The sequence below is a fragment of the Corvus moneduloides genome, chromosome 1, assembly GCF_009650955.1.
Source record: "Corvus moneduloides isolate bCorMon1 chromosome 1, bCorMon1.pri, whole genome shotgun sequence".
NCBI classification, from domain to species: domain Eukaryota; kingdom Metazoa; phylum Chordata; class Aves; order Passeriformes; family Corvidae; genus Corvus; species Corvus moneduloides.
In genome coordinates this window covers 146,465,875-146,482,383 of record NC_045476.1, presented here as the reverse complement: position 1 = coordinate 146,482,383, position 16,509 = coordinate 146,465,875, and the positions used below count along the sequence as shown (strand labels likewise).

Genomic DNA, 16,509 nt, shown 5'->3' with positions numbered 1-16,509 from the left:
GCATGGCAGGCTTTAATCTACCTCTGGAATATATCAGGAACCCTCAGCATTTCTGGATCAGAAATTGTTTGTGATAAGGCTTTCCCCTTTCAGCATCACTTTTCAACTAGGTATTCACTTTAACCCTGGTATTTTCCTTTACTTTCTCACTGTCTAAACACACCCCTAGAGCTCAGCAATTGTAAATTACAAAACCTATGGCCTCCTGACCAGCTTCACCTAAAAAGTTTTCATCTACGCATGTGGATCTTTCAGAATTAGGTTATTTCAATCCAAATGTATTCACCTGGCTCTTTAACCCATTACTGAATGATGGATAATCTTCAAAATAATGTTTGCCACCAAAAAGGCCAAAATGTACCATCTATTGCAAATAGTGTGAAGTCTTAGATATCCTGGTGTGTTTTCTAATCAATGTTTAATTGATAACCATGAACATTTTGTCTGTGTCATTCTCCCTGTGATTGTAATGCTTTTTCTTCTTCACAAGTGTTATTATCCAAACTTTTTGCTATAGGACCAACTTTGGGCCTACTGAAATGAATGTATGCATCTGATATCTTTGTTTCAAGTGAGAATTAGTAAAATTTTAAGCACTCTTGACCTGTATTTAAAGCGCAGCTAATCAGCAGAGTTAACTACAGTTTTGAAGTGTTTATTATTTTTGCTACTGGATTACATGTAGCTACCCTTACAAATAAAAAAAAAGGAACAGTTGAGTTGCAAACTACACAGAAATGGGGTTGCTGAAAGCCAGAGGCATTTTATGCTCTTATGCTAGACTCCAACTGGCTGCTCAGCAGAAATACCATCCTTTCACATAGCTAGTTATGAGTTGTTTCTTTGGCTGATACAGGAACTAAAATACAACTGTTTATGCAACTATTCAGATCATGGTTTTGTTTTCAAATTTGTAGGATGAAAGTGTATGAATAGATCATTTTTATAATATCAATTTTTTAATGAAAACTGTGTACAGGAGACTAAACAATTGCAAGCAAATGGTATTAATTGTGCATTAGTTCAGATTTTAATATAACATAAATTATTGACTAATATTTCTATACTGAATTAGTGGAGCAAACTGTTGTTCTCTTAAATGAATGCTCTTGTTTTTCTTGTAAGAACACTGAACACATGAAAAATCACACCAGAGGTATTAGGAAGGAGATTGTTCCACTATTTTGACATAGGGAGATACTGCAGGAAAGTATGTGTGCCTTGGCACCAGTAAAGAGAACAGCCTTCCTGCTTTCAGACCCTCACATTTTAAGTTTTAGTTCACTAGGCAGTCTTAGACCCAGTTGCACTAGTGACCTGTTAGTAGAGACTCCCTGGAAGTGGAGGTATCCTTTGTACTCATTGTCTCTTTGAACACTTTGCTTCCACTGAAGAGAAGGCAATGTTAGCTTGTTCCTAAGAACTTCTTTACAGTTTGTGAGTTCTAAATCCACCTTGAAAAACAAAATAAAATTTAAAAAAAATTAAAGAAATTACTGCCAAACTTCTCCAATGATCTGGAATTTTATTCCATCCATATACATGCATAGTAACAACATTTGTTGAGAAATTATTTCTATCAGAAGTAGAACATTATCTTTGTGATCACCAGTTGCAGTATTGCTACTCTTATATTTAAATATATCTTATATATGAATTAGATTCATAATTGCAGCATTGAGTTTAGGGTTTTGTTTTAGACTGTGCCTTTCAAAAGATAAAACTGATTGATATGACCTCATTTCTTACAATACTGCTTCCAGTAATTTTGTTCATTCTTTATAAAGTATTGCATTTAACAGCAAAGGTTTAAAAATTGAGACAGAGATGCATCAGCAAAAGAAAATACAAGTACTATACAAGAAAGAAAATGCCATCTTCATTTAACGTACGTTTCAGATTAAGAAAGTGGACAGAAACATACTGCTACATACAAATGCAAAGCCTAATGACTAAGGTACTGTATCTGCTAAAATATAAAGTGCAAACTGAGCCCAATTGTTCAAAAAAATTGAAATTTTAAGGCGAACTTTACAGCATAGTTGAAACTTCTTTGCAAGTTATATTTTAGCATATACATATATCTGCAACAGCATATAAGAAAAAAAATCAGGATACACAAGTGCTTTTGAAGCTATTTCTAAAATGCTTTTCTGTATTGTTTGCGACTATTTTCTTTAAAATCTACTATACAGTGCAAACCATATGTGCTACACAATAACTATACAATAACATTACAAATGACTTTAATATAAAGTTTTTAAATAAAAAATAACATAACTACAGCTATGAATACTGCTGGTAAAATAAATTAATATTTTTGAAAATGGCACCAATAATACACTTTACTAATGGACTGTAATGAAATTACACCTTTAAGTCTTCAACTCAGCAATAGTGAAATCTCCTGATTGTCCAGATGTAATTCAAACTTTCTTTAAACTGTATGGAACAATATGCTAAACACAGGTACCAAAGGTGACCAATTGTTTCATTTGACATGTTCTGCTGCATGTGAAGAGCAATAAAACTTCTTATGAGTTATAAAGTTTGAAAGATTGTTGAACTGGATGTCACACAGTCGGCAATACTTTCCACTGGTTGGAGCCTGGGTAGAGCCGTTCACACCTTTAGCTATACTAGACAACTGTTCCTCTGCTGTAGGAATTGCTGGAGAGACATTTTCATTTGTAGTTAAGGGATTCTCAGAGATCCAAGAAGGAGACTTGTGCCCATCTTCATGTGGAGGATTCTGGGAAATGTTCTCTTGCTGTGGGTTAGCAGCAGGTCTTTCCTCCTGTTTTAGTCCCCCATTAACTATTACCATGCCTCGGTTTTTCGGCAGTAGTGGAAGAGATTCTTTCTTCTGCACAGCACATCCATTCGAAGGTGCCTGGCCTTTCGGAGATTCACTTTCTGTAGTTGTGCTTTGATCTAAATCAGTATTATGAATGACGAGAGAACCAGAAATGTAATCACTTGGCTTTATTCCATAATATGGAGAAAGCTGATCTGCTCCTTTAGCTTTCTTTATTGCTCCAGGGTAAAGGCATTGTGGAAGAAACAAATGTTTGTTTTCTTCTTTTGTAGCAATAAGCTGGGCTGCTTCACTAAAGACTTTCAGTCCTTGAAGTGTTGCTAAGTGTGTGGAAAATAAGTTTCCATTAGGAGAGGACTGTTTCGAGTTTCCATTTTTCTCACATTTGATTATGCTTCTCTCATAACTGACATCTGGGCTGTTTCTTTCACTTTCTGGGTTTTGAAACACCTTACTGTCAAGTTGTCCCAGGTCATTACGCTGATGAGCAGTGACAGGACAAAAATTCTGCTTGTGAGCCAGGTAGTTCTCTACCTTGTTAAAACTGATCTTGCAAACAGTGCACTCATGGTAGTCCAGCAGCCTTTTGGGAGAAGTGGATGTCCTCTCCGACGGGGGTAAGCATTTTTTACTGAGATCTATTGGCACATCCATCTCCAAGCAAGACACAGTGGAGTGGGCAGTGTCACACTTTGAAACTGGAACGCACTTGTTAATAGACAGCGATGTTTCCAGATGCTTTGAGACTATTCCTGGAAAGATATCACATCGTGGATGGTAACATTCTCCAAGGCCCTCTGTTGACTCTTGAGTAGATGTACAAGGATTTCCTAGATTAGCAACTTCTAGAAATCGCTGTTGAACTAGTGGTGGCCTCTGCTCTTGCTCTGGTAAGCACATCTCATACATCTTCCTTCGCTTCCGAGTACGCATTGTTCTCTGCATGGCAGGCACTTTGTTGGAAGCAGACCTCTTCAGCGGGGGATCGTGGCGAGTGGCACAGTAATACTGCTTGTGGACCATGTAGGTCTCATGTCTGCTGAAAGTAATATTACAAGCTTCGCATGTGGTCTTGTTAGGGTCACTCTCCCCCTCTACCAAGGGAGCATTGGGATTCTTCACATCAGAAGGTTTTCCATTTATCTTCTCATCACCATTGCTTGCAGTTGACAACTTCTTAGGCTGTGCAGTAAAGTCTTTTTCATGACTTTTATTGTTTGGCCCAATCAAATCTAAAACATTGGAAGAGTTTAAGCAAGATGTCTGCAGAAGTTGATTTTCTGGATCTGATGCGTGAGGAGCTGCATTCAGGATGTTTATAGAGCTTTGACCATTACTGGGACTTACAGCTTCAGGCATTTTTTCTGGAACACTGGAAAAATCTGGTGACTTTGCCATCTGCTGCCATCGGCTGCTGCAGTAATGCTTTTTATGTACTAAATAGTTGTCCAAATTATTGAATGTTATGTTGCATTCAAAACATGTAGCCCCTTTAGGCATCAAAGGACTGTAAATTACAGGCGGATAATTGCTACTTCCATGCCTCAGCCTTCTATGGACCAGTTCCGACATTTTGGCTAATATCTCTGAAGCCTGAGGAACCACAGTGATGTCTTGGGGAAAAGCAAACTGGGAAAGAAAAGGTCCCATTGGGAAAGAAGGACCAATATTAGGCTGAACTGGCGATGAAGCAAGTCTTGGACTGGATGGTTCAGATTTTATTTTGGTATATGAAAAACTCTGCTTATTTGCTGCAGGCTGGGTTTCTGGCCTCTGGTTTGGAAGGAAAAGTGGAGCCTTTTTTTCACATTTATCAAGCTCTGTATCAGAACTTGCATCTTTAGTCTGCATGGTCTTTTGGCTCTGGGGAACATCATTTCTGCTCAACAGGTCCGTTGCTGGCTGTAAACCTTCTTCATTTCCACTTGGAGAGTGTTCAATGTCACTTTCTCTCTGAATTTTGTTGCCAGAGACATGTAACTCTTGGTGCTGCAGTAGCTCCCTCTGAGTTTGGAAGCCAAAATGGCAGTGATTGCATCTAAAGGCAGCTTGAGTAAGATGCGAGAACAGGTGCTGATGAAAGTTAATCACTGAGTCTGCAGTGTAAGTACAAACTGTGCATTTCAGACTAGCACCAGGTGGGAGAAATTCTTCCATTTTCACTCCTGGAGAAAAAAGCAAAATACAAAATAAACTGACCATTTTGCCCCACATGAAGTATACTGGGAAATCAGTTGCACAGAAGGTACAAATACAGTGAGAATAACTAATTTTCTTCTAATGAGATGGTATTAGTCACCCTGAAAATACTTGAATTGGTTTTTCATCAAACTCCTAGGTTATTCCCAGATTTCTGCTCTGCTTTGGAGAGTCCTAGTATTTGCATGCATTCATCAGAGCTGAAGGGAGAGAAAGAACAAGGGAAAGGATAAAAATAGACTGGACTTATTCTAAATGAAAAGGTCTCAGAAATTACAGTTACAACTACAGGGAGACATAATGTTCCCCATGCACAATTGCTGGAAATTTTGAATGCACAGAGACCACACCAAGGTCAAGATGTAGCTTGAGGTAGAGCCCTCAGTGTGCCTCAAAGCCACACACAAAGCAGAAGTAGCATTTTGAGCATTATTGATGCTCAGCTCTTTGCTTGCATAGGTTGTCTGTAGTGTGGAAAGAGGTTACAGATCTATCCTCATCAGAAAGGACTGATGAGCTGTGTTCCTTGTGAAGGGAGGAGGAGCAGTAAGACACTGACATTTTATCTTTCACATATAATGGCCGTTGGCAACTACAGCTATAATACAGCACCTTTTCCTCATGAAATCACTACCACTTTATCAAGAACAGTGCATTCAAAGACATCTCACAATCACTGACTAAACAAAAAACTCCATGTTTCATAGCATTTTGAAATTGAAAATGCTTTAAAAAGAGATAAGACCAAATTTCTCTACTGCAACACCACGTTTCTCTACTGCAACAACATGGATTCTAGTTACATTTTAGACCATAAAAACTGAAAAAATATTGATAGGGATGATATTCAGAATTTAAAATGAGTATTTGTTCTGCCTACACATACACACACATATACCACACCTCAGTCAGGTGAAGTAGGTGTGTGGTAGCTGGACAATACAAAACTGTAAGAATGTTGTAGCTCACTCTATGGGTAGGCAAGCTGTTGTACCTGGAGGTCTGCCCTTCTTCCCTAGCACCAGTGACCCCCCCAAGTTGTGAGTGACATTTGAAATTTGACCTGCTCTTGGCCTCAGAGGCCAGAAGGGAACCAAGGAGGTACATAGCACATGCTTCCCCATCATGTGGTACAGTGACAGCAGCTCTATGGTGGGGACTTTGAATTTCAGTCAGGGCTCTGTGTGTTCCAATGGCGTGGATCTGCTAGAGCCTTCAGCGAGAACAGTAACAGAAGGTGGAACAAACACAGGGCTTCCAAAGATTACAAGGCATTTGGAAAAGGAATGTTTCATGCCTACTGCAGAAGGTGTTATAACTTCTGATAATCTGTACAGAAAAGTAAAGACTGACAGGATCTGAAAGAGAGCAAGAATGATTGAATAGACTGGTTTATGACTAAAAAGAAAGGGAAAGGCCTGAGGTTTATCCTCTGCTCTAAGAAATAACTAAAGATTCTTACTGGAAATTCACCACAATCTCAGATCTATGTCTTTCAAGGAACACAGATGCTTATCTCTAGATTACAGGCAGACATGGTCACTTGCAGCTCATGGCTCAAAATCCCCAACAGCTAAGCCAATGGTATGTCACCAAATGCAAATAGTTGAAGCAAATCTTCTGCACAATGGCTAATATTTCAGAGTTTTCCTCTGCTTGGGGAGAAATTTGTCTGTAATCTTCCCAGAGTATCTGGTTATAATTACTAGGCTGTAAGACACACTGGGCTGCATTCACCTGATCTTATTGAAGCTGTTGTAGCCTATGGTTCTGCTGGTTTACTGAACAGTGAAATATTTTCTAGGCAACAAAAAGAAAATGGCAATAGCCTGATATTCAAAGTTAAGATCTTGAAGCAAAAAAACATCTGACCTCTAAATGAATGGTTAAGGGTTTTCTGTGTTGTCTACATAAAGAAGTTTTCACTCAGCACTCTTCCACTCCTTTTCCAGGAGGTGCCAAACTCCTCCAAGGCAGTATGTTGCCTTTTAGATTTGCAATTGCTGCCCAAGTATCAGAGGAACATTTTTTACTTCACCAAATCCGCAGAGTAGACTACACGTGCCCCAGGAGTTTTTACACTGAAGCCAAATAAGGCTTTCTTCTCCACCCATTAATGTCCTTTAGACTCCATTCATTTAACGGGAGGATCAGGAGCACCTGTAGAGCCCTTGCCCCTTTCCAGAAACAGCTCTGTACACCAGACAGCAAACACACCACACACTGACACTGCAGTCTTTCTTCTTGTGGGTTTTCTCTGCTACTGAAAACTCCAATGCAAAATGTCCTGAAAATTTTTAACTTGTGTTTCCATCCCTAATTCAATTGAAAATTGGTCATCTACCCCATGCTCATGTGGTGCTTAGCAACATGGTTTAGGGTGGACTTGATGATCTCAAAGGTCTTTTCCAACCTAGACAAACCTACAGTTCTTTGTTTTTGTGATTCTAAAATACTATCCCCATTTTATATTTATAAGAAGGAAAAAGAATATTTCTATCAAACAAGAAATTTTTTATGATACAAGTGTCCTCATAAAAGCACAGAGTTCTGGACCGTGATCCTTAAAGCCTTCTGCCTAAGAAGCCTCCTCTAGGGCACTAAGACATTACTTCAGAAGGACATGTTCTCTGGTTGTATGTGTGGTAGCCGGAATCCTGAAGTAATTGATTGTGTCTGGATTCCTGATCATACCTTCACCAGTGGAAAAATGCTGCCTGTATGTGTGTATACACACATTAAGAGAGAGACAACATTCAAATGAGGATTAGTAGATAAGAAAGATGACACTGCTTACCTGGGAGAGGTGCTTGGTGTAGAACACAGGTCAGAAACTGTTGACATTTTGGTATTATCTATATGTAATGCTTGCATATATTTGGAGAGACATTGATCCACTGAATGTCTGTAGTGAATAACTCTTCAAATAGCTAAATCTAGAAGATGATACACAAAAATACATGGTACTTACCACTGTGAGAATTTAGGTGCATTTCCAGAGCTCTTGCATTCGAAAAGCTTTTGGTGCACTGTGGAAAGGGGCAGACACTGGATATCTGCTGAGCACTGTCCTCACTCTCCTCTGACAGCTGCGGCCCCTCTCTTTGCCTCCCACTGCAGTAGTACATGAGATGGGCCTGCAGGTTCCGCTCACTTCGGTACCAAATGCCACAGGATTTACAAGGGAATATGTCCTCTACAAGCAAGTATAAGCAGGTGCAGGTTAGCCACAGTTCACTTGGTGCCAACCAATTAACACAGCTAGATTAATTCCTCTCCCTTCCCCATTAAAAAATATTTATTTAATAAAATATTGAAAGCAGAGATACGGGTTTATTAAAATGTCACTTGCAGATGAGAGACTAACACAGGACACAGTTCTTTCTTTCAAGAGGATATTTTAAAAAAACTGCATGAAGAAAACAGCTAGAAGTTTTTGGCACATAATTATTTAAAAAAAATTAAATTAAATTAAATGTTTGTTGGGAACATGCAATACTAATTCAGGGACTATGCTATATTTCCAATACATCACTACTCATTAGGTGATATCTTTCAATTTTTTTTCTGTGTGCACAAGACTTTCCAGCTCTGGGCCTTGGAATTTTTGAGTGGTAACTGCAGATCATTCTGAAGAATGTATTTTCAGTATGCTTATGCAATTATTACTGTAAAATCTTGTTGCTCTGATATGCAGGAGTCCAGACTAGACTACTTTTCCTTAAGATCCTACCGTATTGAAGGTGATATTATAGTAAGCAGCATGTTTATTTCCTTGGTTCCTGTTTTTATTAATTATAGAAACTGAAATTTCTTATGTATTTTTTGTCCTTTTGTTTTCAGTAAATTGTTGGTTTTCCACTTTCCACTATGCATAGAGGATATTTACTGAGAATAAGAAAATTTTTCATTGTCTCCTATCCCAAAGTGTCAGCAGCTCCTCTGAGGAGAGACCATGCAGAGGTTGCACAGAGTGTTTTCAGCAGCACAAGTCTGATCCTGCATTAGAAGCTACATACTTTACTGATGTGAAGAGTAATAATGCAGATGGTATATTTACACAAAGTGGAAAGATATTTGTGTGTTAATGTCTTGTCAAAGGACACCTTTTGTGTATACATTTCAGAAAGACAAAAGATCCATTTGACCTTTCTGAAAACTGAACCTTCCACTGTATCAGTAAGAACAAGAAGAAATCCCTGCTCTCTTGGGGCACATCTACACTAGTAAATTAAACTGTGACAGGATCCGTGCGTGAGCGCTGGAACTTCTTTATATTGTTAAATCATGAGACTAGTCCCTTTGGCTTAAGTCAATGAACACCATTCCCATTCATGCATAAATTTCAGGAGCTGTCATAGGTCTAGGACCATTCTCTGCACCTGGTCCGGACACCTCTCGACTGTTTTTGAGATTAAGAGAGGATAAAATTATAAGTAACCCCAGACTGTGACAGCTGATCTCAGGATCAGGTAATTCCAGTCAACATCAAAACACATCTAGATCAACATCAAAACTCCCCCTGACTTCAGAATGCAAAGAGCTGCTAGAGACTGTAATTAACTTAGTCTTGAAGAATGGCTGGGTGCTCTGAAAACATGGCGTGTGTAGCTGATGATGCAATTCATTATCATTCATGACAATTTATGTTTAATTTCGAATATTGATGTGTATAGGACAAGTGCTCTGTTTCAATTCCTTTGGGTGAACAAAGTGGAAGACTCCAACCCATTGACATGGATGAGTCTTTTATTTGCTAAATATTTACAAAGGCAGCCAAAATTTACATTGCGTAGTTTGCTTCTCTGATTGCAATGCTAATGCTTGTCTATTTTTCTGCTCATGAATTTGCAAAATAATATTTATACCACTACCAATTTCTGTTTTTCCCTTTGCCACTGAATAATTGTGCATGGATTTAAGACACAAACATTTAATGGAGCAGTTAGTATTCCAACATACACCACTATTAAAACATTACTGGCAGAGATTGCATCATTTGAAATGTCCACCTCATTTTAAAGCTGACATTTCAACATTTGGTTTTGGCCTTAATGGTTTAAAAAAGTTGAACTGTTGAGATTTCCACAGAAAAGTCCAAAAGTACTAATTGGAAATTCTGATATGGGCAACGTCCTATTTGAATTCATTTGACTGCATTCCATCACAGAATTGAACTTTCTGATTATCTTAATGAATTTGACTTCCAGCCATCTTTATTTCCTATGGGTTAGATGGCATGGACAGTCTGTAGCTGCAGTTACGCACGGTGAATATGTGACTCCCATTCCATGCCAAGCAGAGGAAACGCATTTGAGGAGTTTTGCATGGTGAGAGGATGGAATTTCAGGGAGAATGATATACAGGGATGGGATCTGAAACTATTACTACTCTAAAGCGATGCAAACCAGATAAAGGCTACTGGAAGCTAATGTTTTAATTACTTAAAACCAAAATATTTCAATTTATTTCAATGGATACTTTCCAAATATTTCAATGGATCAATTCAGAAAATGAAACATTCAAGCTCAAGCTGAATGAGCCAAGAGTGATATTCTAATTTTGTTTTTTCAACTAACAAATATTAGGAAACATAAAAAAACCTCCCAAACAACCTACAAAACCAACTTTTTTTTTCTAGAAATGGAATTTTTTTCAGAGATCTAGAAAAAGAATGCTTAAGAGATGGCTCATTACAAATCTAGAGGTTGATTCGGTTTGCTGATGGACTTCTAGTTCAAGACTTTAATGAAGAAACTGAATTTTACCAACTCAACACTGAAATGTGAAAATAGCCCCATATAATCAGAGGCAGAGTTGAAACCGACGTGGAAAGTTCTGAGCAGTGAGACTTGCTGTTTTAGCATCTTCCTGGAGTCAAGAACACAGAGGTTACTCTGAGTTGCTGCTAAACCTGTATGGCAAGAACTGATGCACCATAAAGTTAAGGACTCCTCTTAGCAATGTTCAGTGGCTTTCCAGGGCTCTGCAAAAGTCAGTGCTGACAGCAAAGATGTTTTCAGAAATGTGATGTTGTAGAAACCTGACTACTTTGCCAAAGCCCAGAGTTGGTCTCGTAAATTTGCACAAGAATGTGCACACAAGCTGTGACATTTAGGCAAGGTAACCCGCTGTAGCAGCTCCCGTTCATCTGCTGGCTACAAACACAGGTTTCCCCTAACAATGGTAACTTTGTGGTGTTTTAGGTGCTTCTGACACCTTCTTTTGGAAAGTTCCTGTGCAATCCTAATTGCTGGTTCTGTGAGCAGGTATGTCAGCTCACAGCTGCCCCACCGGTGGGTAGAAATGAATGTGCTTAGCTTAAGGGCATGAGGCTGCTCCAACTCACTCTTGGAAGAGAGCGCTTGGATGATTTGGACATCTGAAGGTTTAACTTTTGAAATAGGCTAACAATAAATATGTAGTTATCAAAACTGTTTACCCAGAAAATAAGCAATTAGAAAGAAAAAAGAAACTGAAAGGAAAATGTGGAATGAAATGTGTTACCAGGGATATTTTATCTAGTACTGTGTGAAGAGCTTGAAGATGTTGTGAGTGCTCAAAACTCTGTGTTATTAGGCGTGAGTCTGAGTGGCAGATCATGTGCTTGCATGTGCATTTGCACCCAAAATACTGTGTTCATTATAACTAATTATAATACTTAAAAACCGCAGGAAGCACAGGGAAGTGCTCCAGCATGGGGTCTAAATGGACAGACTTGCCAAGTGCTGAGAGCTAAGAATGTGCAGTAAGTCTAAGTGATGACTGGTGAGGATCATGGTAATGGCCAATATATTTGAAAAGTACTTAGAAAGGAGGATGAGGTACTAGGGCTATATAAAGATAAAAAGCAGCAAAAAGAAAAAGTTAAAGATATAAAATTTAATTTGTGCTGAATTGTCCCAGTTCAGGAATATTAGTATCCCTCCTCTCTGAGGACAGCATTTGAATGCATGCTGCATTTTGTCCATGATAGAGCCTATAGGTGACCAGAGGATGCAAAAACAATCTTAGTTAACCACATTGAGTGGAGATACTACAATAAATCAGGGCTGCTATAAGGCATGATTTCTGCTGCATTTTGAAATAGTCACTGAAAGGATGTGTTTCTTTTCCTTTTCTGAGTATCATGAATTATTACCAGAAACTGCATCAGCAAGCAACAAGCTTACTTGAGCAGCAGAGGCTGGACTTTGAGAGCTGTCTGACCTATCTTGTCTACTTTTTTAATAATTTCTAATCCTATTGTCTCTGGGAACAGATCACAGAACCTCCACACGAGGGCAGGTCAGGTACTCTGGGTAAGGCTCTCACTAGCCTCCTATTCCTGCTCTTTTTATCGCTGAGATGATGGGGGAACAAAAGCAGGCTTTGAGCTGTGGGGTAGTTTCTGTGGTCATGAATTCACCATTGCTGCATTAGCTCTTCATGTGTGCCTTAAAGTACTGCTGTTTTAAAAAACCTCCAGAGAATAGTATTCCCCACTTACTGTTCACAATAGCTGTAGGCAAAATAGATGCCATTGCAGCTTGCTGTGGGAGCAGCTGTATGGAGTCCAGCAGGCGAGCAGGGTACATGCCTTCTGTGAGAGTCATCTGACTGGCAGCCTGCAGCCGGGAGTCAAAATCCACAACAAAGGCAACCAGCTCTTCACCCTCTGAGATGGCCTTGGTCGTGGTACACCAAAGCTGCCCTCCTGCAGGAAACATAAAGGCAGAAAGATTTAATTGACAACATCAGATTCCAGAACTTAAAACATCAGTGCTGTCTTTTTATTTTTTGAATTTCGATGGCTTATTCAAGGTAAAGAGGCATACAGTTTTTACTTTTACTGTCCTCCTTCTACCAATATAGGAATTTTCAAGTATAAGAAAAACAATTCGGGGATAGTTTTCCTAATTATTTGCAGTATGAATATTCATTTTAATTTTTCATTTTCTCTCCTAAAAAGCCAGCATTATGAAAATCAAGATATAGGTGAAAATAATTTATGCAGCACTTTGCTCATTATTATTTTCACCAAAGTTCCTGTAAATTTTTTCTTAACTCCAAGTTTGTTTTACTTTGAATAGCAAATCACAGCTCAATAAAACCAAACAGCTGCAAGAAAGAAATCAGATTTCCTCTTAAGGGCGTTCTTCCCCTCCCTTATGTTTGTCACCCTCTTTCTCTAAAAAATCTTCCCTTATGTAATATTCTTCGTCACATGACTGCTTTATCTCTGCTTACACTGACTGAACTTCCTGAAAAGAAGATATGCCAAAGATCTGTTTCATAAAGGCTTATTCAAATAAAGGTTTGTTTAAAAGGGGGGGGAGAGGGAGAAGTGGAAGAACTTTCATCAAACAGTAAGATACACTATAGCTCTGTGCTGCAAATGTCACGTGTAGTGCATTAAAAAGAAAATTAACTATGCGAGTACATCTACTAATGTATTTGAATGCGATAGTGAATGCTCATTTATTTAACATGTTTAGACAGGCAAAGCACTTATATTGTGTTATCTACACTCTCAGGCCTAGATACATATCCAATACAGTTATGCCTGAAATAATGTTGCATACTTTATGTGTTATAAAGCTTTTTTTTTTTCTCAGTTTTTGTATATATAGAGAAAGCTATATGTTGCATTCATTAGGCAAGCAAAAACTGTACTCGTTTTGATAAGTAATATTGCTGTGTTTATCTTTCGGCATAACTGCCTTTTCAACTGCACTTCATTTTTTTCCCTTCAACGAGATTATAGTTTTAAAACAACTTGTTGCAAAAATCTGGTAGAGGAGATAACAACAGAGTATGATATGCCACAGCTAAATGGAAGAATTAGGACATTGTTTTAGAGAAATCTTGGACAATTAATTAAACCAGTCTATTAGCTTTCAAAGATGAGCAAACAAAACACCATCAGTGACAGTGTGTTTCAGTGGTAAAATACGCTAAGCTTCCAGACCTCAAAGTAGTGTAGAAGTTTCAAAGCAGAAAAGTGTCTTTGTATTCACCCTTCCATAATAACAGCAATTGAAGGTGCTACAAAGTTTACAAATGATTTACTGTGAGGGACCAAAACATACCAAGGTTTACTAGTCACCAAGATTACAGCATTAAATGGTGCAAATCTGAGTAATTTCCTCCAGAGAATAAGAAGATGAAAAGTGAAGATAGTACCAAAAAATTCTACAAATGCAGAATCCTAATGCCTGAGCAGGAATTAAAAAAATTGAAGAGCACAATCTGACATATTGCTGGATATAACCAGTAAATATACAGAAGCCTTCAGAGCTAAACTGGTATAAAGCCTCTCCAGAGAGAACCAGGCGAAATTCCTAAAGGGTACTTAACTAGTCTTGTAGATGAAAATACATGGAACACACAATGCAATTTGAGAACCTGAAATTGGGTATTTTTGATGCAAATATCACATAGTTAATTTCCATTTTTAACATGCACTTCTACCTTATTTATATATGGAAGGTGTAATAATCAACTGACGTTTTACTATCTTTTAATACAGAATAAGAGCTCTTTCTAGACTTTATTATTCATTGGATCTCTTAATAAAAATGAGTCACTGCAGAAGAACCAACCGAAACTTTCTCTATCCCAGCAAACATCCATGCTGTATGTACCCTTGGGGGAAAAAAAAAAGGTGATTACTGGGTCTCCAGCTGCAATCAGTCTGGATCAGCTAAAAGGCTGACTCAGGCTCCTGATGTTGGAGCTCCTCAGGGCATTGACTCATGTCCAGCAGATTAAACCGGACAGCTGAAGTGAGCAGTGACCCCGGTTGCCTGCTCCACCCAGTTCCTGCAAACTGTCACACCTATGGCAGGCACAGCCTGGTGGGATGTGTCACAGCTTTGGAAGCACAACGGTATCCAGTTTGGCTTCATAAAGGAAATCAGAACTAGGGAAGTTAAATCAATTCCTGCATATGAATACAAACCTTCTGCTCAACAGGATTCAGATTCAAGAAGTACATTGTTATTTTGTTTTCTTTCATCCCAGTCTATAGAAAACGAGGCATTTAAGTGATCATCATATACATGTCCATGTTTTCATCAGAACATGATATTGTGTTAATTTAGATCCCCAGAAGAACTCCCAAATGATGCATTCTTCCAGCTACTGTAAATGCAGCTCAACACCTTTGCAGCAACAGTCACTCACTGGGACAGGACACGGTGCAGTCCCCACTTGTTCCCTTCTATGCTTGCCTGCACAGAGTAAGGCAAGCTGCTGTTTTGAAAGATGCAAACGACTTTCTTCCCCTTAATGCAGTGAATGCAAACATGCTGACCTTCGTGCACAGTGGGAAGACTGTGGAAGAGAAGTCTTCTAGAGCATTCTACTGCACAGTCAAGCAAAGAGCACAAGTCAATCAAGAGTGACAGAAAGAGTACAGTCAAGTGCAGAGAACCCGACAGAGGCTTCCAGATTTAATAGGAAGTTCCAGTCGTGACTATCATATGAATTACTATGCTGTCTAGACACCTCTGTCAGGGATAAGGGCTTCCTTACAGCTGGCAGCTACAAAACAGGAAAAAATTTCTTCCCACAAACATTTCTACAGGCTAAGACACAACTGACGCATATGCAGCAGTCTCTCAGGAGCATAACAGCTATTCGTTAAGCAAAGGGCAGTGTTAACAACAGGTTTTCAAAGGGATAATATGGAAGCCATAGCCAAGTACCAGTAGCGATGAGAAGGAGAGAGGAAGATGTTTGCATGAAATGTTTGCAAACACACAAAGATTTCATAAAGAAATGTGAAGCACTATTATTTATATAAGATGAATTTCTGATTAAGCTGGCTAGATTTTTTTTTAACCAACTTTCCTTTTGTCAGAAATAGCTTACAGGAGTGAAATTGTTCTACAAAGCTTTGCCAGGCCAAACTTCTCAGTGCTAAGATGACGCAGGCATCAGAAGAAGAGAAAGGATGAACAGATGTTTTAACAGGGACGAGTGACTGACAGTGCCTCTGAAATAGTCATGGTTATATGACTTGGTCAGAAAGCAATGGTAGATGGGTGATTTTGGGCCTCTTCTTGTCCAAACTGAATACATTGGTCATCCACTCTACCACAGCAGAGAGAAGACTCTCAGTCAGCTGCAAGAAGTATGACACTGATTATGGGGATGACTACGATTATATTTATTGCTAATACAGTGTCTAAATATTGTCAATGCAGTATATAATACAAACAAATCTAAAGGATTATAAGATAAACAGGTTCAGCTAGAAACATACAGGTTTACAGTCCTTGGCCTTACAGAATGCAAAGCAGAAAAGCACCCCTTTTGCTACTATAGGATTTTATCTCCATATGTCACCAGATCTTGGTGCTTTTACTCACCCTTTCTATCTTCAGCCTGGACATACCCTGCAGGCGTTCTTGCCGGGGGTGGGGAAGGAGGCCAGGAATTCATTTGGAAGCTGCCTGCAACCCTGGGAGACCAGTTTTCCCAGGTGGCCCAGTCTCCAGCAGCAT

The 16,509-nt window shown here is 38.9% G+C and overlaps 1 protein-coding gene across 2 annotated transcripts in view; it reads right to left on the bottom strand.

Moving 5' to 3' along the window:
• Positions 1-1,505: 1,505 nt before the first annotated feature.
• ZFPM2 (zinc finger protein, FOG family member 2) overlaps positions 1,506-16,509 on the bottom strand; it is a 305,809-nt gene continuing 290,805 nt past the window's right edge. For both annotated transcript variants that reach the window (XM_032131306.1, XM_032131307.1), the window contains 3 exons: positions 12,507-12,713; positions 7,989-8,213; positions 1,506-4,983 (listed from right to left, as the gene is read on the bottom strand). In XM_032131306.1, the coding sequence (XP_031987197.1) occupies positions 2,492-4,983; positions 7,989-8,213; positions 12,507-12,713 (2,924 nt within the window). In that variant the 3' untranslated portion in view covers positions 1,506-2,491. The remainder of the gene's footprint in view (positions 4,984-7,988; positions 8,214-12,506; positions 12,714-16,509) is intronic.